The sequence below is a fragment of the Urocampus carinirostris genome, chromosome 2 (assembly GCF_059441175.1).
Source record: "Urocampus carinirostris isolate Australia breed hairy pipefish chromosome 2, RoL_Ucar_1.0, whole genome shotgun sequence".
NCBI lineage: Eukaryota > Metazoa > Chordata > Actinopteri > Syngnathiformes > Syngnathidae > Urocampus > Urocampus carinirostris.
In genome coordinates, this window is record NC_142350.1 from 34,370,114 (window position 1) to 34,390,830 (window position 20,717).

General features: G+C 38.1%; 2 protein-coding genes across 2 annotated transcripts in view; both read right to left on the reverse strand.

The window, feature by feature from the left end:
- On the reverse strand, positions 1–17,810 carry tcaim (T cell activation inhibitor, mitochondrial). The gene is made up of 11 exons (XM_088327701.1): positions 17,762–17,810; positions 15,234–15,429; positions 12,500–12,632; positions 11,164–11,314; positions 10,826–11,081; positions 9,744–9,866; positions 9,476–9,573; positions 8,474–8,565; positions 6,965–7,197; positions 6,752–6,883; positions 1–620 (listed from the first exon to the last, which is right to left on the reverse strand). The coding sequence occupies exons 1-11, from the start codon at positions 17,808–17,810 to the stop codon at positions 395–397; spliced, it is 1,689 nt and encodes a 562-aa protein (XP_088183827.1). The 3' UTR covers positions 1–394.
- gpd1l (glycerol-3-phosphate dehydrogenase 1 like) overlaps positions 16,460–20,717 on the reverse strand; it is a 16,880-nt gene continuing 12,622 nt past the window's right edge. The window contains exon 8 of the mRNA XM_088326270.1: positions 16,460–18,818. Within this exon, the coding sequence (XP_088182396.1) occupies positions 18,722–18,818 (97 nt within the window). The 3' untranslated portion in view covers positions 16,460–18,721. The remainder of the gene's footprint in view (positions 18,819–20,717) is intronic.

A 20,717-nucleotide genomic window follows, 5' to 3' on the forward strand; every position in this document is an offset into this window, starting at 1 on the left:
TGGCAGCAGCAACGTTTATTTTAATAACAGAATTTCACGTAAAGTGCAAAGTACAACCGCGGCTTTCCAAATAGCTCAATTGAAGGACTAAAACGTGAATAAAGACGAGTTAGGTTCAATCTAATATGACTGACAAACATTGATGGATTAGCGGCCAAGTCATATATTGAGATCAAACTTGATTTACAGCTAAAAAGGTTGTCGGTTGTTTTTGGCAAACAAAATGCTTCCCATTAAAATAAACTATTTCGAATTAACAGACCAATAAAACATTACTGCGACATTGTTGAATACCAACAGATGAAAATCAAACCAGAATATATGTATATTTTAAAACAATTTCTACCCTGCTACAAAGTGAACTGAAATAAGGTCCATTTAGAGTGTCCGAGGTTCAATCTTTCCAGTCCCAGGGGATGCAAAGATCGCCGTCCTGCATAACCGAGTAGAAGTGTGAAACGCGAATATGGAGGCCCAGCATGAGGGGCGAACGTTGCTCCAGCAACCTTTGACAGCAAAGAATCATTTGGCTGGAGGTGACACTGGGCTCCTTGGAAAGACCCCGAAGAGAAAGACTTTGGACGCACGTCTTCATCACAGCCTTCTCTTCTGTGAGCTGCCTGTCGACAAAGAGGGTAGCAATAAGGTCACTTACGTGCCAAGTTATGTTTATTTGTAAAGCCTTTAATCACAAGGAGTCTCAAAGGCCTGCACAGACTATTGCAGACAACAGGCTAATTATCACACCAACTGATCCAATACTCAGAGGGCAGAGCATTCAACAGCACCAGAGTCCAAATGGGGAACTCTCTCGAGCCTGAGGATCTTTTCTTGGCTCTTGGGATCAGTAATAGACTAGCATTTTCAGAGCGAAGGCTCCGGACAGGGACATACGAGGAAATTAAATCTGGAACTGAGCAAGACTTTCAAAACCAATATCCCAAATTCTCTAGTACCAATAAAGGTGAAAACAAATCCAGTTTGAATCACTATAGCTGCGATTTACATCAAAGATTTCTAATCTTGCGTGTGCACGGGGATCCTACAGATTAAGTCAAGTTACATTCAAGACTTTCAAAGACTTTTTGAAATAAAATTTAAGTCGACAAAAAAACAAACATTCCTTGCACATTACCTGGCACAGCTTTTAGCTATGGCAAAAACATTCATCAGACAGCCCTTTCTCATTAAATTTTGTTTTCCCATGGTCCAAACTAAACAAGTCAAGTCGTGTTTATTTGTATAGCTCCTAAGTTGCTAATTGTATTGTGGATAGACAAGCGTCCAACTGAAACCACATCACCGTTTTGATGGTCCTATATTGTGGCCATGTTGCCACAAAAGAAAATCTGTAAATTATTAAGAAAGACAATTGAGAAATGTAACTAAATCTTTTTAGTTCAAACAAATATACATTTAATCAATGTGTTTAAATTTGGAAGACTTTTGAAAACTGGATTCAAGACTTTTTTTTATAACTTTTTATTTCTCACACACACTTTGACAGAGGTTTGATTCATCCATCATACAGCAACACAAACAAAAAATATATACAATGGACATACCCATAAATTCAAAAGAAACCACAAAAAATGTTAATACAATAAATAAAATAAAAAGTGAGGTGTTTAGACATCAAGTAAAAATTGTGTGATAAGCATCCATCTTTTCTTGAATTGATCTAGTTTCAGTTGAAGTTTTGCAGTGATTTTTTTCCCATAACGTACATTTTCTTTCATTTGTCTCTCCATTGTTTATGTCAGGAAGTTGTGGTTTCAGCCAGGACACTGTGATCATTTTCTTTGCTACCAGAAGCATAACCTTTAGTACATATTTATGTTGACCAGTCAATGATTCTTCTGGCAAAATTCCCAATACGTAGGTCACTGGGTCCAATCGCAACTCCCAACCAATAATTAATTTTATTTCTGTCTGAATACATCTCCAGAAATTCAATATTACAGGGCAATTCCAGAAAATATGCGTAAAAGCTCCGACCCTCCCACAGTTACGCCAACATAGATTTGAGGTATTTTTATATTTTGAAGTGATAGAGGGTGCTCTTTACATATTTTTCCTCCATATTTCTGGAGGTAATGCCTTAGTTGCAAATATTTGTAAAAATCATTTCTTGTTGATTCAAGATTTTTTAATGCCAATTAATGCCTTATTCTTACATAATAAATGTAATGCTTTTTAAGACTTTTCAAGGATCTGCAGGAACCACGGTGGACGCTCAGCACGGTAATAGGTTACATATTATTTGCATTAAAATATCTAATGTAATGTGAAAATTCAGCGATTTTGGAAAAAAATCCTAATGTTTTGAAGGTAAATGAGAGATAACTTCAACACTGAATAAATAATCTTGTTTTACCTTTATATTTCTGTGATGACGAGAGAGGCACAGTATCCCCTGCCTGCAAAACACAGCCCCTCTTACTCAATTGCAGTATTGAAACACGTTTTTACAAAATAATTTGTTTTGAGTATTCATGGTTAATACTCATGTCCCTTTCTCTACTGCAAAGATGCTCAAACATTTTCCTCCTAAAGCTGTTTACAGATAAAATTGAAGGAACATTTTTAATTTATTGTTTTAATATATGGAACACAGAAAATGTGTCATCTTTTTGTTGATAATCTGTTTTTGCTTTTAAATGGGTGAGTGGGTGGTTAGTTAGGTAGGGGGCGATGACGCTTTATAAGACAATACTAACTAATGCCACTTTTCCTTAGTTACGAGGAAAGAAGAAATGCAATGGCAAAGCGAAGCTACCAGAGAGCAGAGTCAGTGTCATTTTTAAACCGATTTGTTAAAAAACATGGCTACAATCTAAAGCGTTTAAAAGCACCTCACCCAAAATGTTAGCACTTTTCAATCCTTGAAAACAAAACACTGAAATTCAAGTATTTTCATTGATTTCAAGCACCCGTCCAAACCCTGAGAATAGCAAACCGAGAAAAGGAAAAGAGGACAAATCGTGCTGAAAGTCTTCTCGTTGTTTTCATCTCTGGTGCAGGGGTTGGCAACAGGCCTCTTAGCCAATGAAATACACCAAAATATAAACGCAAGTGTGACGCACGGCTTCTAGCATGTCTAGGATATTTCAGAGCGTTTAGTGACTCAGATTCAAACATGTGAATTTCCCTACGGGGATGAATAAAGTATCTATCTATCTAGCTGTCTATGTTAACTAAGCTGAAGGTAAATACACCTGTTCCTTCTAGTCGTGTATGATGACGCACAATCGGTTTTAAAACAGTTCATAAATGAACAAAATCTTAGCCATCAATTGATTGGCAGAGCAACAAATCAATATACAAACATAGAAGTCAAGTCATGTTCATTTGTAATGCCCTTAATCACAAAGAGTCTCAAAGGGCTGCACAGACTATTGCAAACTACAGACTATACACCATCCCCTAATTTAAAACCTAAATGAGAAAAAAAGAAAGAAAAACCTAAATATGAGGAGAATGAAGAAACCCTGAGAAGGGACCGCACATGAGGTAATCCCCCTTTCCAGGATGACCAGGCTGCAATGGATGTTGCATTAACAAACAATACACATATATTGTCAACATGAAGTATAGGTCATTCATAAGCTATAGAATAGAAATGTGTTTTAACCCTAGATTTCAATGGTTCGATTGAGATTGCAGATGGAATCTCAGAGGGCAGGGCATTCCACAGCACCGGAGCCCCGAATGGAGAATGCTCTTCAACCTGCCGCTCCCTTCTTGGAACACAGAATCATCAACTGTCCCTGCTGTCATTATTATTCACAGACCTTGTTGGATTGCTCAGATTCATGGAACCACACAGAAAGCATTGCTTGGGAGTAAGGGTACTCGGTTTTCGAGCACTGGAACGCGTTACTTCGTATGACATGGATTCATATTGGAAAAGTTCTTTCGACATACAACATCCTAGGATTTCCAGGGACTTCTGTTGCACATAGCCTGGAAAAACGGCTGTCAATCAAAGAGATTGTGTGTTGGAATGAAGCTGTGCACTCTAAACGTTTAATTGTTTTCGCTTGACTTAAAAATGAAGTCTATGCCTCTGTCAAGCTGCTTGTATGGCGGGTGCATGTACGCGTCTATTTTCAATGTGCTCGAATTTTTTGGGAGGTTTGGACTGTATTTGAAACCATTTTCAGCCTCGTATAAATGAAAATAACAAGCACGTGCGTGAAATTACTCTACAGAGCCGCCCACCCCTCCACCTCCTTTCCTCCTGTCTAATGTGCTCCGTGGCCAGAACAGCTTTGTTTTAAGTGAGATAAAAGCACGTGGGCGCTGAAAAACAACAACAATATAAAGGCTCTTTGAACTCCATTGGGCATTGTTAACACATAATAGAGAAAATATTCAATTCTAAACTTTTTAAGGACACCCTAAACTACGCACGACACTTTTAATAAGTATGTATGTATATATATATATATATATATATATATATATATATATATATATATTATTTTTTTACAATCGCAGTTTCTTCTTGGTACGCATCCTCCGCGAAAAACGAGGGATTCCTTAAGTTGGTATTCTTCCTTGTGGTTATTAGCGGACGTCTCTGTTTGGTCCACACAGTGAACCCTAATGGTCGAATCAACAATGTCTCTTTAGGAGCAGCAGCAGCTCAGTAGGTAGAGTGCTCATCCTGGGACCAAGGTCACAGGTTACATACCCGGCTTCTTCAAGGGAGATGTCAAAGTGTCCTTGGGCAAGACACTGAACCCCTAATGCCCCCGACGAGCAGGCAGAGGGCGCCTTGCATGTTTGCGAGTAAAGTGTGAAGTACACTGTAAAGGTCTTAAGTGAGTGGTTTAGGCGCTCTATAAATGCAGTCCATTTACTGTTTAAGGCGGAAGTATGTTTCTGAGTGTATTGATGCTTTCCACTTGACGTCACGTTGCCTTCTCAGGCAGAATGAGAGCCATGACAGACAGCAAGGAGCACTTGAACGCACGGCAGTTGAGTTTCAAGAACCACGACACAAGAATATAACCTCCCCTTTTCACCATGGTAATTTATTCCTGTGTGTATAGTGTAAAAATCTGTGAAGCCCTTTGAGACTCTTCGTGATTTAGGGCTATATAAATAAAAATGACTTGACTTGCATTGATGAAGACAGAAAAGGGCAAGGGAGGCACAACACTGGCAGGGTGGCAGCCCTCAAGTATTCCAGAATTTGCAACAAACATTTTTGACAAAGTACGTTTGATGTATTTCCGAGCAATTTCATGTAAAGTAGGTACGCGTCACGTCAAAGACACTCAATATAATAAGTTAGCTAGTGCTCACTAGTGTAAGGTTTTAACATTTATTAGACTGAAATCTGACTCCGAAGACACTTCACGTGTCATGTCTAAACCCTTACAGTTGGAGCATATTCAGAAGTCGTAGAAATATAATCAGCTGAGCCACGAGGATAGTCCACATATTAATTTATTTCACCTAATCGAAGAGTTGAACAGATCGGATCTTTCTGCCGTGCCAAATTACAATCGTGTGTAGAAGACCCGGGGGTTCCAGGGTTTTCCCAGGTTATAACAGATGGCGTTGATATGTTCACGCCCCATGACCAAGCTGCTGCCGATTGGTCTACTCTACGCTGTTGCCAATGCAGAATTCCCAATTCTCCTCTGAAGAACGGGAGGAGGGGTGATAGGTCATCGCCCTCCGGACAGAATGGGGCAAAACACACACTCCTACCCCCCAGGTGTGCTGATAACTCATTGTTATCTGCACAGAATGGAACAAAAGGCGCATTCCAACACAAAGCGCGGTTTATGACACCCTTCTGCCAGAGTTCGCACTTGAAGGCTGAGACCAGTATATTTGACTTTAAGTAAGATAAAACAGTGTATGAAATAGTATATAACATCACAAGCTAAGTTGGACGCTTACCGTTGCCATTTCTCACTATGTAAATGAGAGGCTTTTATTGGGACCAGCCAGGGATTCAAAACAGTAATCTTCTGAATATCTCATGCATTGAAAAGTGTTTTGTGCTCTACCACAAAGCTTATTACGCCGAAATGAAGTGCCAAATTACCAAGGGATAAAATGAGAGACGAATATTCAGAAGAGAAAACGTCATTTTGCCAAAATAAACAACATGCTCAAAAGTGATCTCTATAAAAGGTGCAGATGCCTCGTGCTTAACTCTGTTACACTCCCCAAAAGATATGAAGTCGTTTTAGCAAGGTTTGGGCGAGGGGAACATTTCACGCCGTGCATTTGTCGGTAAAACAAAGCACAGTAACACATACCAGCTACAAACAACTGGTAAGCATCCAGAAGTTTTGAGTTGAGCATCGGTGTATGGGGATACTCCATTTGCAATACAGTGGTACAAATCGTGTGGACTGAGTGAGACTGGAACATTTGGTCAGATGTATAGATATGTCAGGAGGAAGACTGTATGGCGGGTTAGCTAGCATTGCTAATGCTATCCTCAGTTTCTCTAAATAGCGCCCTTTATGCTTTCCGACAAGGTGAGCCACCTCATCCGACAGCTGCACAATATTCGTTTGACTAGTCATTGCCTGTTGAATAGTATAGCTGTTTTTGTTGTTGTCTACTGTTTACTGGCCTTGTCCACTGTTTACTACTGGTGACTACCGTCTGTCAGGGTGTCGTCACGTGTGTGCAACGGGGCAACACTGCAGGCTGCTGAAATATAACTTGTGTGCTGCAAAGAGCCCAGTGTAGTGGTTTGGTCACGCCAACTTACTGTTTTTTCCGTTGAGTTTCTTGCCTGGCATCTGGCGCGTGGCTCTGAAGGAAAGCCCGAAGCTTGGGTGGGTCACATTCACTCGGTATGATGAAGTGTCCCTTTTCGTGAAGGCTGGGACTGGATCGGCCCCTGAAAGCGATACAAAAATACAATTAAAAAACACGCCTCTTTTATGGAGAATTTCCAAGTAAAGCCCACAAGATTGCATACCTGTCCAATATCATGTTGAGCCCTTCGAAGCTTCTCGGGTGCAGGCAGATTCTTTGCGACATAAGAAGGTTATGGAACGCGTTGAGAGTGCCGTAGACCTCCATCAGGGACTGCACCGGACCCAGTCTTTCCGCGTCCACCACCTGAATCCCACCCAAGAGGAGACTGATCCTATCCTTGAGCCATTCAGTCTTCTGCTGCAGAACGCGAAAGGCGGGAAGCTGGACCAATAGCTGGGGGGCAAGCAGACAAGCGGGTGAGAAGAAGGAGGACGATAGATGAAAGAGAGGGGGTTTCAAACTCCTTCGTTCAGGGGCCACATGCTCGTGCTGGTTGTTTTGATTTAATTGAGGATGAAAATGGTGAAAGTAAGAAAAGTACTAGGGCAGCATGATTAACCAAAATCTCATTGATGTGATTGTAAAATCGCACGCACAGAAACCCTAACAAAGCATCCCCAGAAGCAGGTGCTATTTTCTTAAGAGCATGTCAATATGATTAACTCTAGTGTTGTCTTCATTTTAAGGAACCTTTTTGTACTTTTTTATGCAGCTTACATGGAAATGTGAATAAAAACTAAATTTCATTTTTCTACTGTTGGGACCAATTTAGAAAATGAATGATTTTACTGGGTTATTAACAACACAGTGGCATGTAATTTTGATCCGCGGACAACAGGAGGGTTAAGTACTCCTCCCAAAAAATTGAGCACAGATTATTATAAAATCGGAAAGCGCATGGAAATACCAATACTGGTCCGAAAAATCGCAACTAGGTTTTGTTTTTAAAAATTGTGCAGGCCTAAAAAACACTGTTTCAAACACAGTCCAAATGCAAACCCAAACCCCACAAAAGATGAAAAAAAGAAGAGTTTTTACGAGCAAGTCCAAGATACACGTACGTTCACTTGGCATACAGGTAGCTTAATAGAGGCTGCAGTGATGATTTTAGTCAGAAGATGGCGTCAGCAAGTAGAGTATTTTTGAAGTTAAGGACCAAACTTTAACTCAGGAAAACTCACGCAAACTGAAGGAACAATAGCACAACTATTGACAGCAAATGTTTTGAATGATTAATTTACATCATTATTAAAAAAACTTTTCTTTTTTTCCTTAAAATTAAATTGTTTACCTGAATTTGGGAACTTTAATGTTCATATCTATTGTAGAAAGGAGCTAAAGCTTCTTTACACTAAAGACATCACAGGGACTATTTTTTAATTTGTCATATTCATATTTAGATAGATATTTATTTGTAATAATTTCTCTCTCTCTCTCTCTCTCTCTCTCTCCCTCTCCAGTAGGTAGTTTGCTTTGTGAATGGCACCTGACTTTAGCAACATCCTGTGGATACAGTTAAAACTGCATATCATTGTTTGATGTGATGCGGCTCGTTTTTCTCGTGCCTTCCTTAGCATTGTCTCAAGAAACGGAATAAATTTGTTGCCAGACGGGATCCAGCCCGGAGGCTATATGTTTGACACTCCTGAGATAGATGGAAGCGCGTTACTTTGGTCCACTGATGGTGAACGTCCGTCGTTCCCAACATGACTTGACCGGAGGCGTTCATTCCTGACTGGTCAGCAAACACAACAGCAAGACCTTGGAGGGCACAAGGACGTGATCTCGCATGAGTATGATCGTTACCATGTGGAATTTGTTTTAAGGAAATAGAAAAATGAAGAGCACACAGACCAATGATGTGCATCTCTCACGGTGGACATCAGTCTCTCGATTACTTTTATCTCAGTGCGTATCTCTCTTTAACTACATCTCTATTTCTCACAGACCAGTGACGTGAATCTCTCCATTACTTTACATCTCTCTTTAACATTCTCTTACAGAGCAGTGACATGAATCTCCACCTCTCCATTTAACGCTCTCTAATCCTTTAACTCTCTCTTTATCTCCATCTCTCAGAGACATCGAAGTAATTCTATCACTCTATCTCTGTTTATCTCACTCTTTTTAACTCTCTCTTTATCTCTATCTCTCAGTCAGAGACCAGTGGCATGAATCTCTCTTTCACTTTTTATCTGTCTCTTTAATGTGCTCTATCTCTCACATGTTGGTGATGTGGATCTCTATCACTTCATCTGTCTGTTTATTCCTCTCGTTTACTACCCCTCTCCCTTTCTCATAGACCAGGCTTGAATATATATCTCTCCGTCACTCTTAATTTATCTGGTTATCTCTCTCTGTAACCCTCTTTTAATATCTACTTCTCCCTCACTCACAGACCAGTGATGTGAATCCCTCAGTTTATCTCTCTTTACCTTGTTTTAAACCATCTATCTCTATACCTTCCTCTCTCCCTCCCTATGTCCCCCAAATAGGTTTTTCATGCAAACAAGACCCTGTAAGTCATTGTTGACGTTAGTAATTGTTCAATAATAATAATAAAGGACATTTTAAAAAAGAGGGCAGACCTAGTTATATCTGTGCAAGTCCCCCCTGTTTAGAAGCTATGCATAACTCATTTAATGATCCAAGCGCAAAAATATGATTTCACCTTGTAGATTGAGCATGGCGTCTGGATTCTGCACCGCCAGTCGATTCAGACTCTGAAGCTGAGAGCACCTGTGGGCCACTCCCCAACTGCGCTGCCACCTGCACATTAGAGCACATGTTACTTGGCACTGCATATAAAAAAAACTTGCAATCTTTTTCATAAGGACAAAAAAATTAAAAGGTGTTTCCTTTTTTTCATCGAGACAGTTGTAATTTCCAAAACAATCAGAAATATTGACTCATCAGACCACATTTTACCACTTATGTACCTAATGTCAGCCAGGTCAAATTTGTGGCACAGGTCCTTCTTCAACCGTTTGAGTTCGTTTCTCCGAGGAAGGCTCTCACTGTGCTTCTTTGAAGCCTTTGGCTCATTGTTCTCAAGCCACACGCTGCAAAAGGAAAACGTATTCCTTTACATTCTGTGTCGTTTGAGGTGTCCATAAAAAAGTTGAAATATAAATATTTTCTCAAGTGTGTGTTAACAATGGCTAACTGTGATCAAATAGCCTTTACGGTTTATTTTTTATTGCACCTATCTTCTTTCATCTTACTTTTATCAGAGCTGTTCAGGACGGAACATATTAGGTAGGAGGAATTGGGGTTGGGGGTGGTGCTGGAGAGACGTCATGCTCGTCCTTGAAGTTTATTTATTTTATTTTTTTAATTTGTCAGTGAAGCATAAAAATTGAGAAAGTAAGAAAAGGCCTGCTTCTAGTAAAGTTCAAATGCCAACCCAAACCTCAAAAAGATGAAAAAAGAAGAGAAGTTTATTTAAACGAACACATGTACATGCGCATCAGGAACAGGCTGCCTAAGGCTGCAATCATGACTTCCAGCCAGGAGATGGCGGCAGAGAGTAATGCAGTTTTCAAATCCTGCACCCCACCTTTAAGTAATGTGACCCATTAATGGTCATCCCTTTTACAGGAAAATTTTACTTTGATATATTGTATACAGCTGACATTACAGTGAAATTACGCTTTTGGTGTTACATTTACACTAGTTATTTTACTGTGTAAAAGGAGCTTGGGAAAAAAAATCACGTTTCTCAAACTTTTTGGGATGTTGCACTGAGCTCAGCTTACAACCAATCACAGTTCACCAATTTTCTGTAGAGTCACAATTGGTTAGCTGTACCTTGAGTAACTGTGATGTCATCATCTCTCAACATAGACTCAAAAAGGATTAAAAACAAGTGCATATTGCTAACTCCTAAAATAAAAACACAATATTCTCTGTTTGGACTAGTTGGGACCTACACAACATATTTTTAGAAAAATCCTTTCAGTTTAAGTAATCCTAAATTTGTTCCCCTCATCTGCATACAATTGAGTTGTAAGTCACTAACTTGAGAGTAGGCTCAACTCTAGTGGCCTGCTCTAGCTCCTCTTCTGGGTCTCTGAAGCCGGTGAAGGTATAGTAGCTCTTGTCCCACTTGATGGGTCTGTAGAAAGGAATGCCAGCTTCAGATGGACTTTTGGAAGATTTGCCGACTGCTTTAAGTTCCTCCATGTGCTCCACGGGCAGACTGCAGGACTTTAACACATTGGTCACGGTGCTCAGGATATCGCTGGTATGCAAGACAAAGCTCACTGAACGGAACCCTTAAACCAAATAAAAATGTTGAAAACTACCAGGGTGAAAGCTTCTGCAGTTGTGGTCGAGTTTATTGCATAAAATGCGTACCTGAGGTTAGGAGAGCTTGCTGTACATCATTGCTGTCTTTCGTGTCTCTCACATAAAAGGTGAGCTTGGTTGGCTGAACTGAACGTAAGCCAGGTTTTAGGAGGTTTTCCAAATAGCCATTTAATCTCTTTAGGGAATTTTCATTTACTTCCTGTGAATGACATCAACGACCCAAAACTTTGTACAAGTATGCATTTTGTAAAATAAAATGTAAAATATTCTGGAATTGATAATCATTTAAATACTTTCAAAAATGTACTTTATTTGCACACATATAAAACTGTAAATATTTTCTAACCTGTTGTTTTCATCGCTTTTTAGCCCACTTCAGGCCACATTTGGGTTAAAGTAGTCTCTTAAAATAATATAGGTCTGACAACCAGTTTACTGTAGGTGGCATGCTTATCATTACTAATGCTGCAAATGTGTGGATATTGTTTTGTTTTTTTAATGTATGAATGATAACCATAGAAAAGTTCTAAACACATTTCCGTAGGAATTTTATGTTATATACATTTCAATTGTGAAATAGGAATTGAAAGAGTGACCATAACATTGTTGTATGTATTGTATTTAAGTACTCACAGCCAATCGCAAGGCACCTACATTTAAAAAGTCTACATTAAAATTAAAATAATTCCCAGATTTTTGAACTTTAATCATTAAAAATCGCAAAAATTGAAGTTGGAGTTCACAGAAATAACATTTTCTACTTTATTATTGTACAAAAAAAGTATTTAAAAGTAATCATATACACAGTATATTATAAATGGTCTGCATTTATATCGCGCTTTTCAAGTCACTTTACAAAGTGCTTCACACTTAACCATTCACACACACTCACACACCGACAGCAGTGTCAGCCAAGCAAAGGAACTACCTGCTTACCGGGGGCATTAGGGATTCAGTGTCTTGCCCAGGGACACTTGGATAAATAACATAGAGGAGCTGGAAATCGAACCTGTGACCTCTTGATCACAAGATGAGCGCTTTAACTCTTGAGCTTCTGCCGTCCCGAACTACTGCCGCCTCATTTATCAGCCGAAATGTCCTCAATTCACGGAGATAGGTTTATTATATTAGAAATCAGCCAATCAGCAATCTATTGTAACCACACACTGTAATCTCATTGGTCTGAAAAGGTCACCCACTGTCTCCGTTTACTGCGATGATTAAAGGGGTTTTTCTTTTTGTGACAACTAGTTCATGTGCCAGATGAAACTATTATTTTACTGCAAAGCATGTAAAAATTACGTTTTACAATAAAAAAAAGATTGAATGAATACAGATTTGTTGCACAGAGCATTTGTTACGAGTACATACATGAATAACTTACCCGTTCCCTGGGATACTGACCAAAGAAGTCAGGATGGACGGCAAAATAAAATGGTCTCAGAGCATTGACGGCGTCTGCGCCGGACAGAGCTCTTTGCAGGAATAAGTGTGTAGCTACGTGTCTTCTTTCTAGCCTACAAAAAACATGCACAGAGTAGCTTTAGATAGCATCGCTTCATTATAGAGACTTACTTGTACAGCTTAGATAATGGAACTTGATAAGAATGAGTGATATGTTTTACTTAACCTAGGGATGTGTGCCATACATACAGTATTGGAGCGCTTGTATAATGTTTAGAAGTGACATATTTTTACATAATGAACACGCCCATAATCATATTTTTATGCATTTTCTGCAATATGTTTGTCAGTATTATCGGCCTCAAAACAATATCTTGTAAGTATAGTAATAATAGTTATTACTTTTAAACAGAGTAGGTATTGACTGATTGATTGCTAAGGTCAAGCTCTAGTCTCTCCAACACTAATTTTTGGAGACATGACTACTAGAATTGTACAATGTTATTGTAATAAAAACAAAGAAACAAATAAAAACAATTGGATTCGGCATGTGTGTTTTTTTCTAACTCACATGAAGTTAAAAAACGTTATCAGTTGTTTGTATCAGTTTCTAGAAGAAATATTTTATCGGTCAGCGGTATTGGTATTAATCATGAACATATACAAGGGGAAGGGTTTACCCATAGCAAATAAGTTTGGTTTTTTGGTTGCACGGCTGAGGAATCTATCACACTCGACAATCACCTGAAGGTACATCGCAGGAGGCAGTGGACAGACATAGTCAATACTCTGGGTTGGCAAGATTATTTGAATCTCATGATCATGCCATCCAAACATCAAAAGTCCTGCAATCAGAAATGACAAGTTGCTAGAAAAGGTCTGCACTGCCCAGTTCAAAATCTTGAGGAAATATATAAATAAAAGCAAAAAAAAAAAAACATGTGGCAGATAACATGGCCCCAAAATTACATCTTTCAAAATTGAATTCTGAAAAAAACCTAGAAAGATGTGCTCGCACATGTGCACAAGGTCTCAAATTTAACAAGACAGTCACCAAATTGGGTAGACTGCTCTGCTCAGACTAACCTAATCGTATTCTAAATCATGTTCAAGTCATCAAATGCCTGACCGTCTCCAATGTAAGTGTCTTTGATTATTTTACAAAGCAAATACTGGCCTACTTGTGATTCCAGGAGCCAAGAGGAAATCTGCATGCTTGAGATCCTACTCCATTTGTACAACTGTTCTGTGGATTGCTTCGCCCTCAAAGATTTGCAACCTCAGTGGAAGTGTTTAAATATAGACTAAAAACACACTTATATTCTATAGCTTCTAATTGATGTTGAACACATACTATTGACTTCTTGTTCTTTTCTGTTGCCTGACTGGTGGCTCAGTGAGGGAGAACGAAGCCTGGATGAGGCATCGGACCAGCACCTGGACCTGATGCATGCCATGCATCGATTGGCTGATTAAGATGGGAAGAATTGTCAATGCTGTCTTGGACCTTTTGCACAATTTCAGTCATTCCCTATGTTTATTGTTGATATTGACTATATTGTATCTATTCCTAAAACATCAATAACAGCCTGGTAATCCTGAAGCGGGGATTTCTTAACGTGCGACCCCTTTATTACGGTTTCTTATCATCTTCTATCTTTTTCTTTGCCCTACTGTAGGTTCCAGATAAGGGGAGGTTTGCCTCAGTGGAACTTATTAAATCGAGGCTTACACACTATAGCAACTAATGACCTATATTTCATGTTGAAAATATATGTGTATTATTTGTTATTGCAAGATCCATTGCAGCCTGGTCATCCTGGAAAGGGGGTTACCTCATGTGCTTGGCCTTCTCAAGGTTTCTTCATCTACGTCAAATTGAGGTTTTTGAGTTTTTCCTTGCCCTTGTGTAGGCTTTAGATCAGGGGATGGTGAAATAAAGGTCTGTGTTTTGCAATAATATGTGCAGCCCTTTGAGACTCCTTGCGATTAAGGGCTATACAAATAAACATGACTTGACTTGTTGGAATTAAGCCCAGTGCAGCCCTTTGAGACTGTTATTAAGGGCTATACAAATAAACGTGACTTAACTTGACTCAAGTTCATCTGCACTAGTCGTATTTTGCTGCCATTTCTAGTCTCAAAAACAGGGAAACTGAGAACAATCAAATAATGTGTAAAGAAGACAGTAAACGTCATGCCAGTCATAATCAAATGGATAAACGATGCCACTGCAAATCAAAATGAAAAAAACAATGTTACAAGACAAGAAAGTGGGATTCTTATAGTAAATATAAGTGACGACAAGCTCGTATTTTTGTTATAAAAGGATAGCGAGAACATTTTCGAAAAAAAAAGCTTATTATCAAATATTTAACAATGATTGTCAATTGTTTTCCTATTCAGGACAGAGGTACCAGCAGAACGTTTATCTTTCCCTGGTATGAAACACTCACAAAACATGCGCCATTTGTGTGCTGTTGCCTTTTGGACTTACCACAACCAAGTTCAAGAGATTTAATAGAGAAAAGAAAATACTTTTGTTAACGATGTTGTTTTCGTCCAGTCAAAACAAATAGATTACGTAACACGCTGTCATAATGTCTGCTGTATATAGTAAGTTCAATAACGTGACTAAAATTTCATTCCTGTTGTCTTGGTAAAACATGATAAATGCATTGAATTTAAAGTCTTTAATTGTGTAGCGATCTTACTCCAGCTGAGTTTCCTTTGCTTGGTGAACTTCAATGTTATCTGCCTGCTGGTCAGCTTCGTCAATAGTACCATTCTTCTTCGACGTAGAAATTGCTTTCGAGCGCCGCCAGCTGGAAAGGAGGAGCTCCGACTTGGTGCTGGTGGACAGGCGTCTCCGTCCCTTAAGGTTTGCAGTTAAAACAGAGGCGTTGCGCTCTGCCCACCCAAAGAAAACTGTTGTAGTGGTAAGGGTAGTCTAAAAAAATGGAAAGAGAAAAAAGAAGAATAAAATAATAAAAGAGGAAAAAGCTTGGGGGAAAAAACGATTTATCAAAATAGAAAAAAGGAAAAAGAAGAAAACAAATAGGAAAAAAATAAGAAAAGGAGTAAAAATCCTGAAAAAAAGAAAAAAGCAGGAAAAAGTAAAACATTAAAATAAAAAATGGAGACGAAGGAAAAATAGTAAGGCCAAAAAAAGATGAAAAAAAATGGGGAAAATGAAACAAAAGAATGAAAGAAAAAAAGTAGAGAAAAAGAAAACAGCAGGAAAAAAATCAAAAAGACGAATAAACAATCACCAAAGCTGTGAAAAAAAGAAACAAAAGAAAAAAAATAAAACAAAGGAAAAAATTGAGAGAAAGGAAGAAAAATAGTAAAGCAGGAAAAAAAGATGTCAAAAGCTGTGAAAAAAAGAAACGAAAGAACAAAAAGAAGGGGAAAAAAATAAGAAAAAGATGAAAAACAAGAACAAAAGCTAGGAACAATAAAACAAAAGAATAAAATGTAAACATAAAAGAAAAAAAGCAGCAAGAGAAAAGACAAAATAATCAAGCAAGAAAAAGGAGGTAAAAAGCTCGGAAAAACATAAACAAAAGAATTGTTATATTAAAAGGCGCGATCAAGTCATTGAAATGAAAATAAGTGTAGTCCTGGTAAGAATATTTGACACAATGGAACCAAAACAAGGATTATCGCACTTGCTCAGGCGCACTGAAAAGGTGTTTTCAACACCCTTAGTGCTGTTTTACAGTAAGTATTTTTACTTTTAATATTTAAACAAATCCCCAAATAAATAAATAATACAATTTTAAAGAAAATATGATTTCTTACCTTTACCTCTCTGAGTTTTTGTCACTCAGCTATAAAAAAGTAGGAATTGTTCTGATAAGAATTAACTGGATATGATTCAAATATAAATGAACTACATTAAAAACATAACACATGACCCAAAAACTACAAAAGAGCCTTCAATAAACAAAGTACACATTTTAATATTTTATTTCTTCAGCAGATACTTCCGTAATAAAGGCAAACGCATGAAATGGTTTCAATACTCTCTTTAAGATAAAAAAAAATAATAATAAAAAAAACTTTGGAAAACCAGCTCCTGATAACTCATTGGATGCAATCAGGACCACGTTGATACGTTTTAGACCCTTTTGTATCCACCATGAGCTACAGTGGCTTGCAAAACTATTTGGGCCCCCTTTAATTTGGTGACCTTCTGCCACATTTCAGATTTCAAACATAAAGATATAAAACTAATTTCTTGTGAAGCATCAACAAAGTGGGACACAATCATGAAGTGGAACACACTTGATTGGATATTTTAAACTTTTTTAACAAATAAAAAACGAAAAAGTGGGTGTGCAAAAAGATTCAGCCCCTTTACTTTGAGTGCAGCAACCTCTGTCCAGAAGTTCAGTGAGGATCTCTGAATGATTCAATGTTGATCTAAATGACTAACGATGATAAATGGAATCCACATGTGTGTAATTAAGTCTCTGTATAAATGCACCTGCACTGTGATAGTCTCAGATGTCTGTTTAAAGCGCAGAGAGCATCATGAAGAACGAGGAACACACCAGGCAGGTCTGAGATACTGGTGTGGAGAAGTTAAAAGCTGGATTTGGATACAAAAAGATTCACAAAGCTTTAAACATCCCAAGGAACACCGTGCAAGCATTATTATTTAAATGGAAGGAGTACCACACCACTGCAAATCTACCAAGTTCGGGCCGTCCCCATAAACATTCAGCTCATACAAGGAGAAAACTGATCAGAGATGCAACCAAGAGGCCCATGATCACTCTGGATGAACTGCAGAGGTCTACAGCTGAGGTGAGAGAATCTGTCCAAAGGACAACAATCAGTTGTATACTGCAAAAATCTGGCCTTTATGGAAGAGTTGCAAGAAGGAAGCCTTTTTTTGTTTTTGATTTGTTAAAAAAGTTTAAAATATCCAATAAGTCATGACAGTGTCCCCCTTATTGTTGATGCCTCACAATAAATTACGGTTTTATATCTTGATGCTTGAAGTCTGAAATGTGGCAAAAGGTCACCAAGTTCAAGGGGGCAAATAGTTTCGCAAGCCACTGTATATTGAAATGCTGACTTCCTGAGTAGCAAAAAAAAAAAGGCATTGAAAATAAAAATCCAAACAGTACAAATCATACATAAGAACACCATACAAATCAAGATGCCTTTTTTTATGTCTTTCAGTCAGGGATGAATATTACCAAAATAAATCTCAGAGACAACTATGCACCATCAGTTCGGCAGTGGAATAACAGCTGGTGTGTAGCGGTCTTGAGCATGGTGCTTTAGCAGCACTCACAAACATACTTTTGTTTAAAAAAACCTTAGGAGTGTATTTCATTGTGTAAGAACAGGGGTGGCGAACACGTGGCTCTAGAGCCGCATGCGGCTCTTGGCCAATAAGAATGCGGCTCTTTGCCTCATCATATTTTCTATATACTGTGGCTCTTTGCCTTGTTTCATGTTTAGTTTTCCTTGAAATCAACACAAGAACAATACTTGTTGTATTGTAAGGAGAGGAGTGTGTGATGGGAAATAATGTTTTTAATTGTGTGTGTCTGTCTGTCATGGCAGGTCAGTGCGTGGTGTGGCTCTTTGACTCTCACAGTAAAAATTTCGGCTCCATGTGTCAAACTTGTTCGCCACCCCTGTGTAAGAAGGCTTTCACACCTAAAGCTAACACAACATTCTTTTAACTGCTTCCCTTTTATTCGACAAATCAGTTTCACAAATTAGGAGCTGAGTATATGTGATAACTGAGAATATGTGTGAAAAGAAATCCTTAAGGTGTGCTGGTATTGTGCAAGTGATGCTCACCTATACCTTACTGCAGAAGACTATTGTCAGAGGTGTTTTGGTATTCCTGATAACCCTTGTTTATTAAAAAAAAAAAACGCAGATTTTTTTTTTGAAAAAAGTAGGTAGAAATTACTGTTCTAAACAAAGTCAAATATAGTTAATAATTAATAACCTGCCACTGCAGTTTAAATATTTTTACTCAATTCCTTCATGTGTAAGTATTGGATCCCTTGGAAGCACCTGGGAATATTTATTATTGGATTTAAATACAATATCCAACAAAATGCTAATTTGGACCATTCTGTTTTATGTCAGCCCCATTGCAAAAGTGTTCTTTTTCATGAAATGATGAGTATGAAAAAAAGCTGACTTCTCCCTTCTTATTCTTGAATTACATGTGCTCTGGGTGGCTCTGCAGACAAGAGATCATCTCCTGGACTGGTCGCCCCTCAAAACAAATCTGATAGACTGCTGAAAAAAGAGGAAACCTGGAGGGAGGACAAAAGAGGTATCAAAATGAAATGCAAAACAGCAAAAAAACGGGTGCGTCGTCTGGCCAAAAACTGAACAATCTGCCCAAAAATAGAGCTTATCTATTTATACACAGGCATAATGGCTCGCCGGTGCCGGGCTGTCTACTTCAGCGAAGTTGTTGGGGCAGTGGTTTGTTGCAAAAGCGCCAGGGAGCCACTAGGGAGCGCTAAAGAGCAGTATGACCGCATGCAGCTCCAGAGCCGCTTGTACACAAAAGCAAATGTTTATCGATTTTCTTAGTATTTATTGGAGGTTCCTTGATGTAAAACCTAGCTAAAGCCACTCCCACAGGCCGAAAGTACTGCTGTGTAATTTTACATGAATATCGGTTTTGCCGTTTTGTAGCCTATAAGGCACATACGAACACACACGCAAATCGGGATTTGCATTATAGTCTAGATTGGTGTTTTTTTATGTGATAAATAATCACAATGCTATTATTTGCTGAAAAACGCTAGTTCCGGTTTTGAAATGTTTGCTTTTATTTTGACTGTGCAATCCCGATTTAGCGTAGTTGACATGTAATGTAGCTTGATGTGGCAGGATGGTAAAAAGTTTTTTGCAAAGCTCTGCCAAAAAAACTTAACCTAAGAGGCAAAATGCATATTTTAAAGGGACAGTGTGTATTATTTAGCACCCCCTAGTGGTAAAAAATTAATATCTTAAAAAATACCATTGATTTACAAAACAAAGCGAAAACGCATTAATTATCGTATAAACTTGCACTTTGTGAACTACTAGTAGGTTGAGAAATTTGCATCTATTTTACATTACATGAGCCCCACCTAGAGGGAGCAAATATAATTGTCCGCCATCTTGAGTTTATGGATACGCAATGAAAGCAAAAACCTCATGAGAGGCTAAGCAGAAAAATGAGAAGAAAAATGGTAGGTTGGTCACTTTGAGTCTCCGTAGTTTGTATTCGTTCTTGTGATTTTTAGCATTCGTTCTTGGTTCCAAGACACAATACAGGGACAACTATTAATCAAGGAGTACACACTGCCCTTTATATGTAGAATATAACGGTAGTATGCTCAAATGCAGCTTTAAATGATTCCCTTGATTTTCGCGGTGAATCTTTTTCATGACCACCCAAATTGTATGAATGGCCTTTATTGTCATTATACAATAGTAGAACAAAATTGGAGGGCTTCTCCTTTCAGTGGAAGCAAAACAAATTGAAAAGATAAAAAAAGGATAAAAACATTAAAAAAGAATGCATAATGATAGATAACTAAATTATAAAAAATATAAATAAACAATGTGACTTTGTTTGAAGTAGCAATAATATACCCTATATACAAAGGTAACAATTTCATTGAATTTCTTTTTTTAATGTATTTTTAATGGAAAAAATGTATTGAATTATTTACATATACAGGACTGTCTCAGAAAATTAGAATATTGTGATAAAGTTCTTTATTTTCTGTAATGCAATTAAAAAAACAAAAATGTCATACATTCTGGATTCATTACACATCAACTGAACTATTTCAAGCCTTTTATTATTTGAATATTGCTGATTTTGGCTTACAGCTGAAAAAAACTCAAAAATCCTATCTCAAAATATTAGAATACTTCCTCAGACCAAGTAAAAAAAATAATTTTATAACAGCAAAACTAAATCAAACATTTGAAAATGTCCATTGATGCACTCAGTACTTGGTTGGGAATCCTTTTGCACGGATTACTGCATCAATCCAGCGTGGCATGGAGGCAATCAGCCTGTGGCATTGCTGAGGTGTTATTGATGTCCAGGATGCTTCGATAGCGGCCTTCAGCTCATTTGCATTTGTAGGTCTGGTGTCTTTCATCTTCTTCTTAACTATACCCCACAAATTCTCGATGGGGTT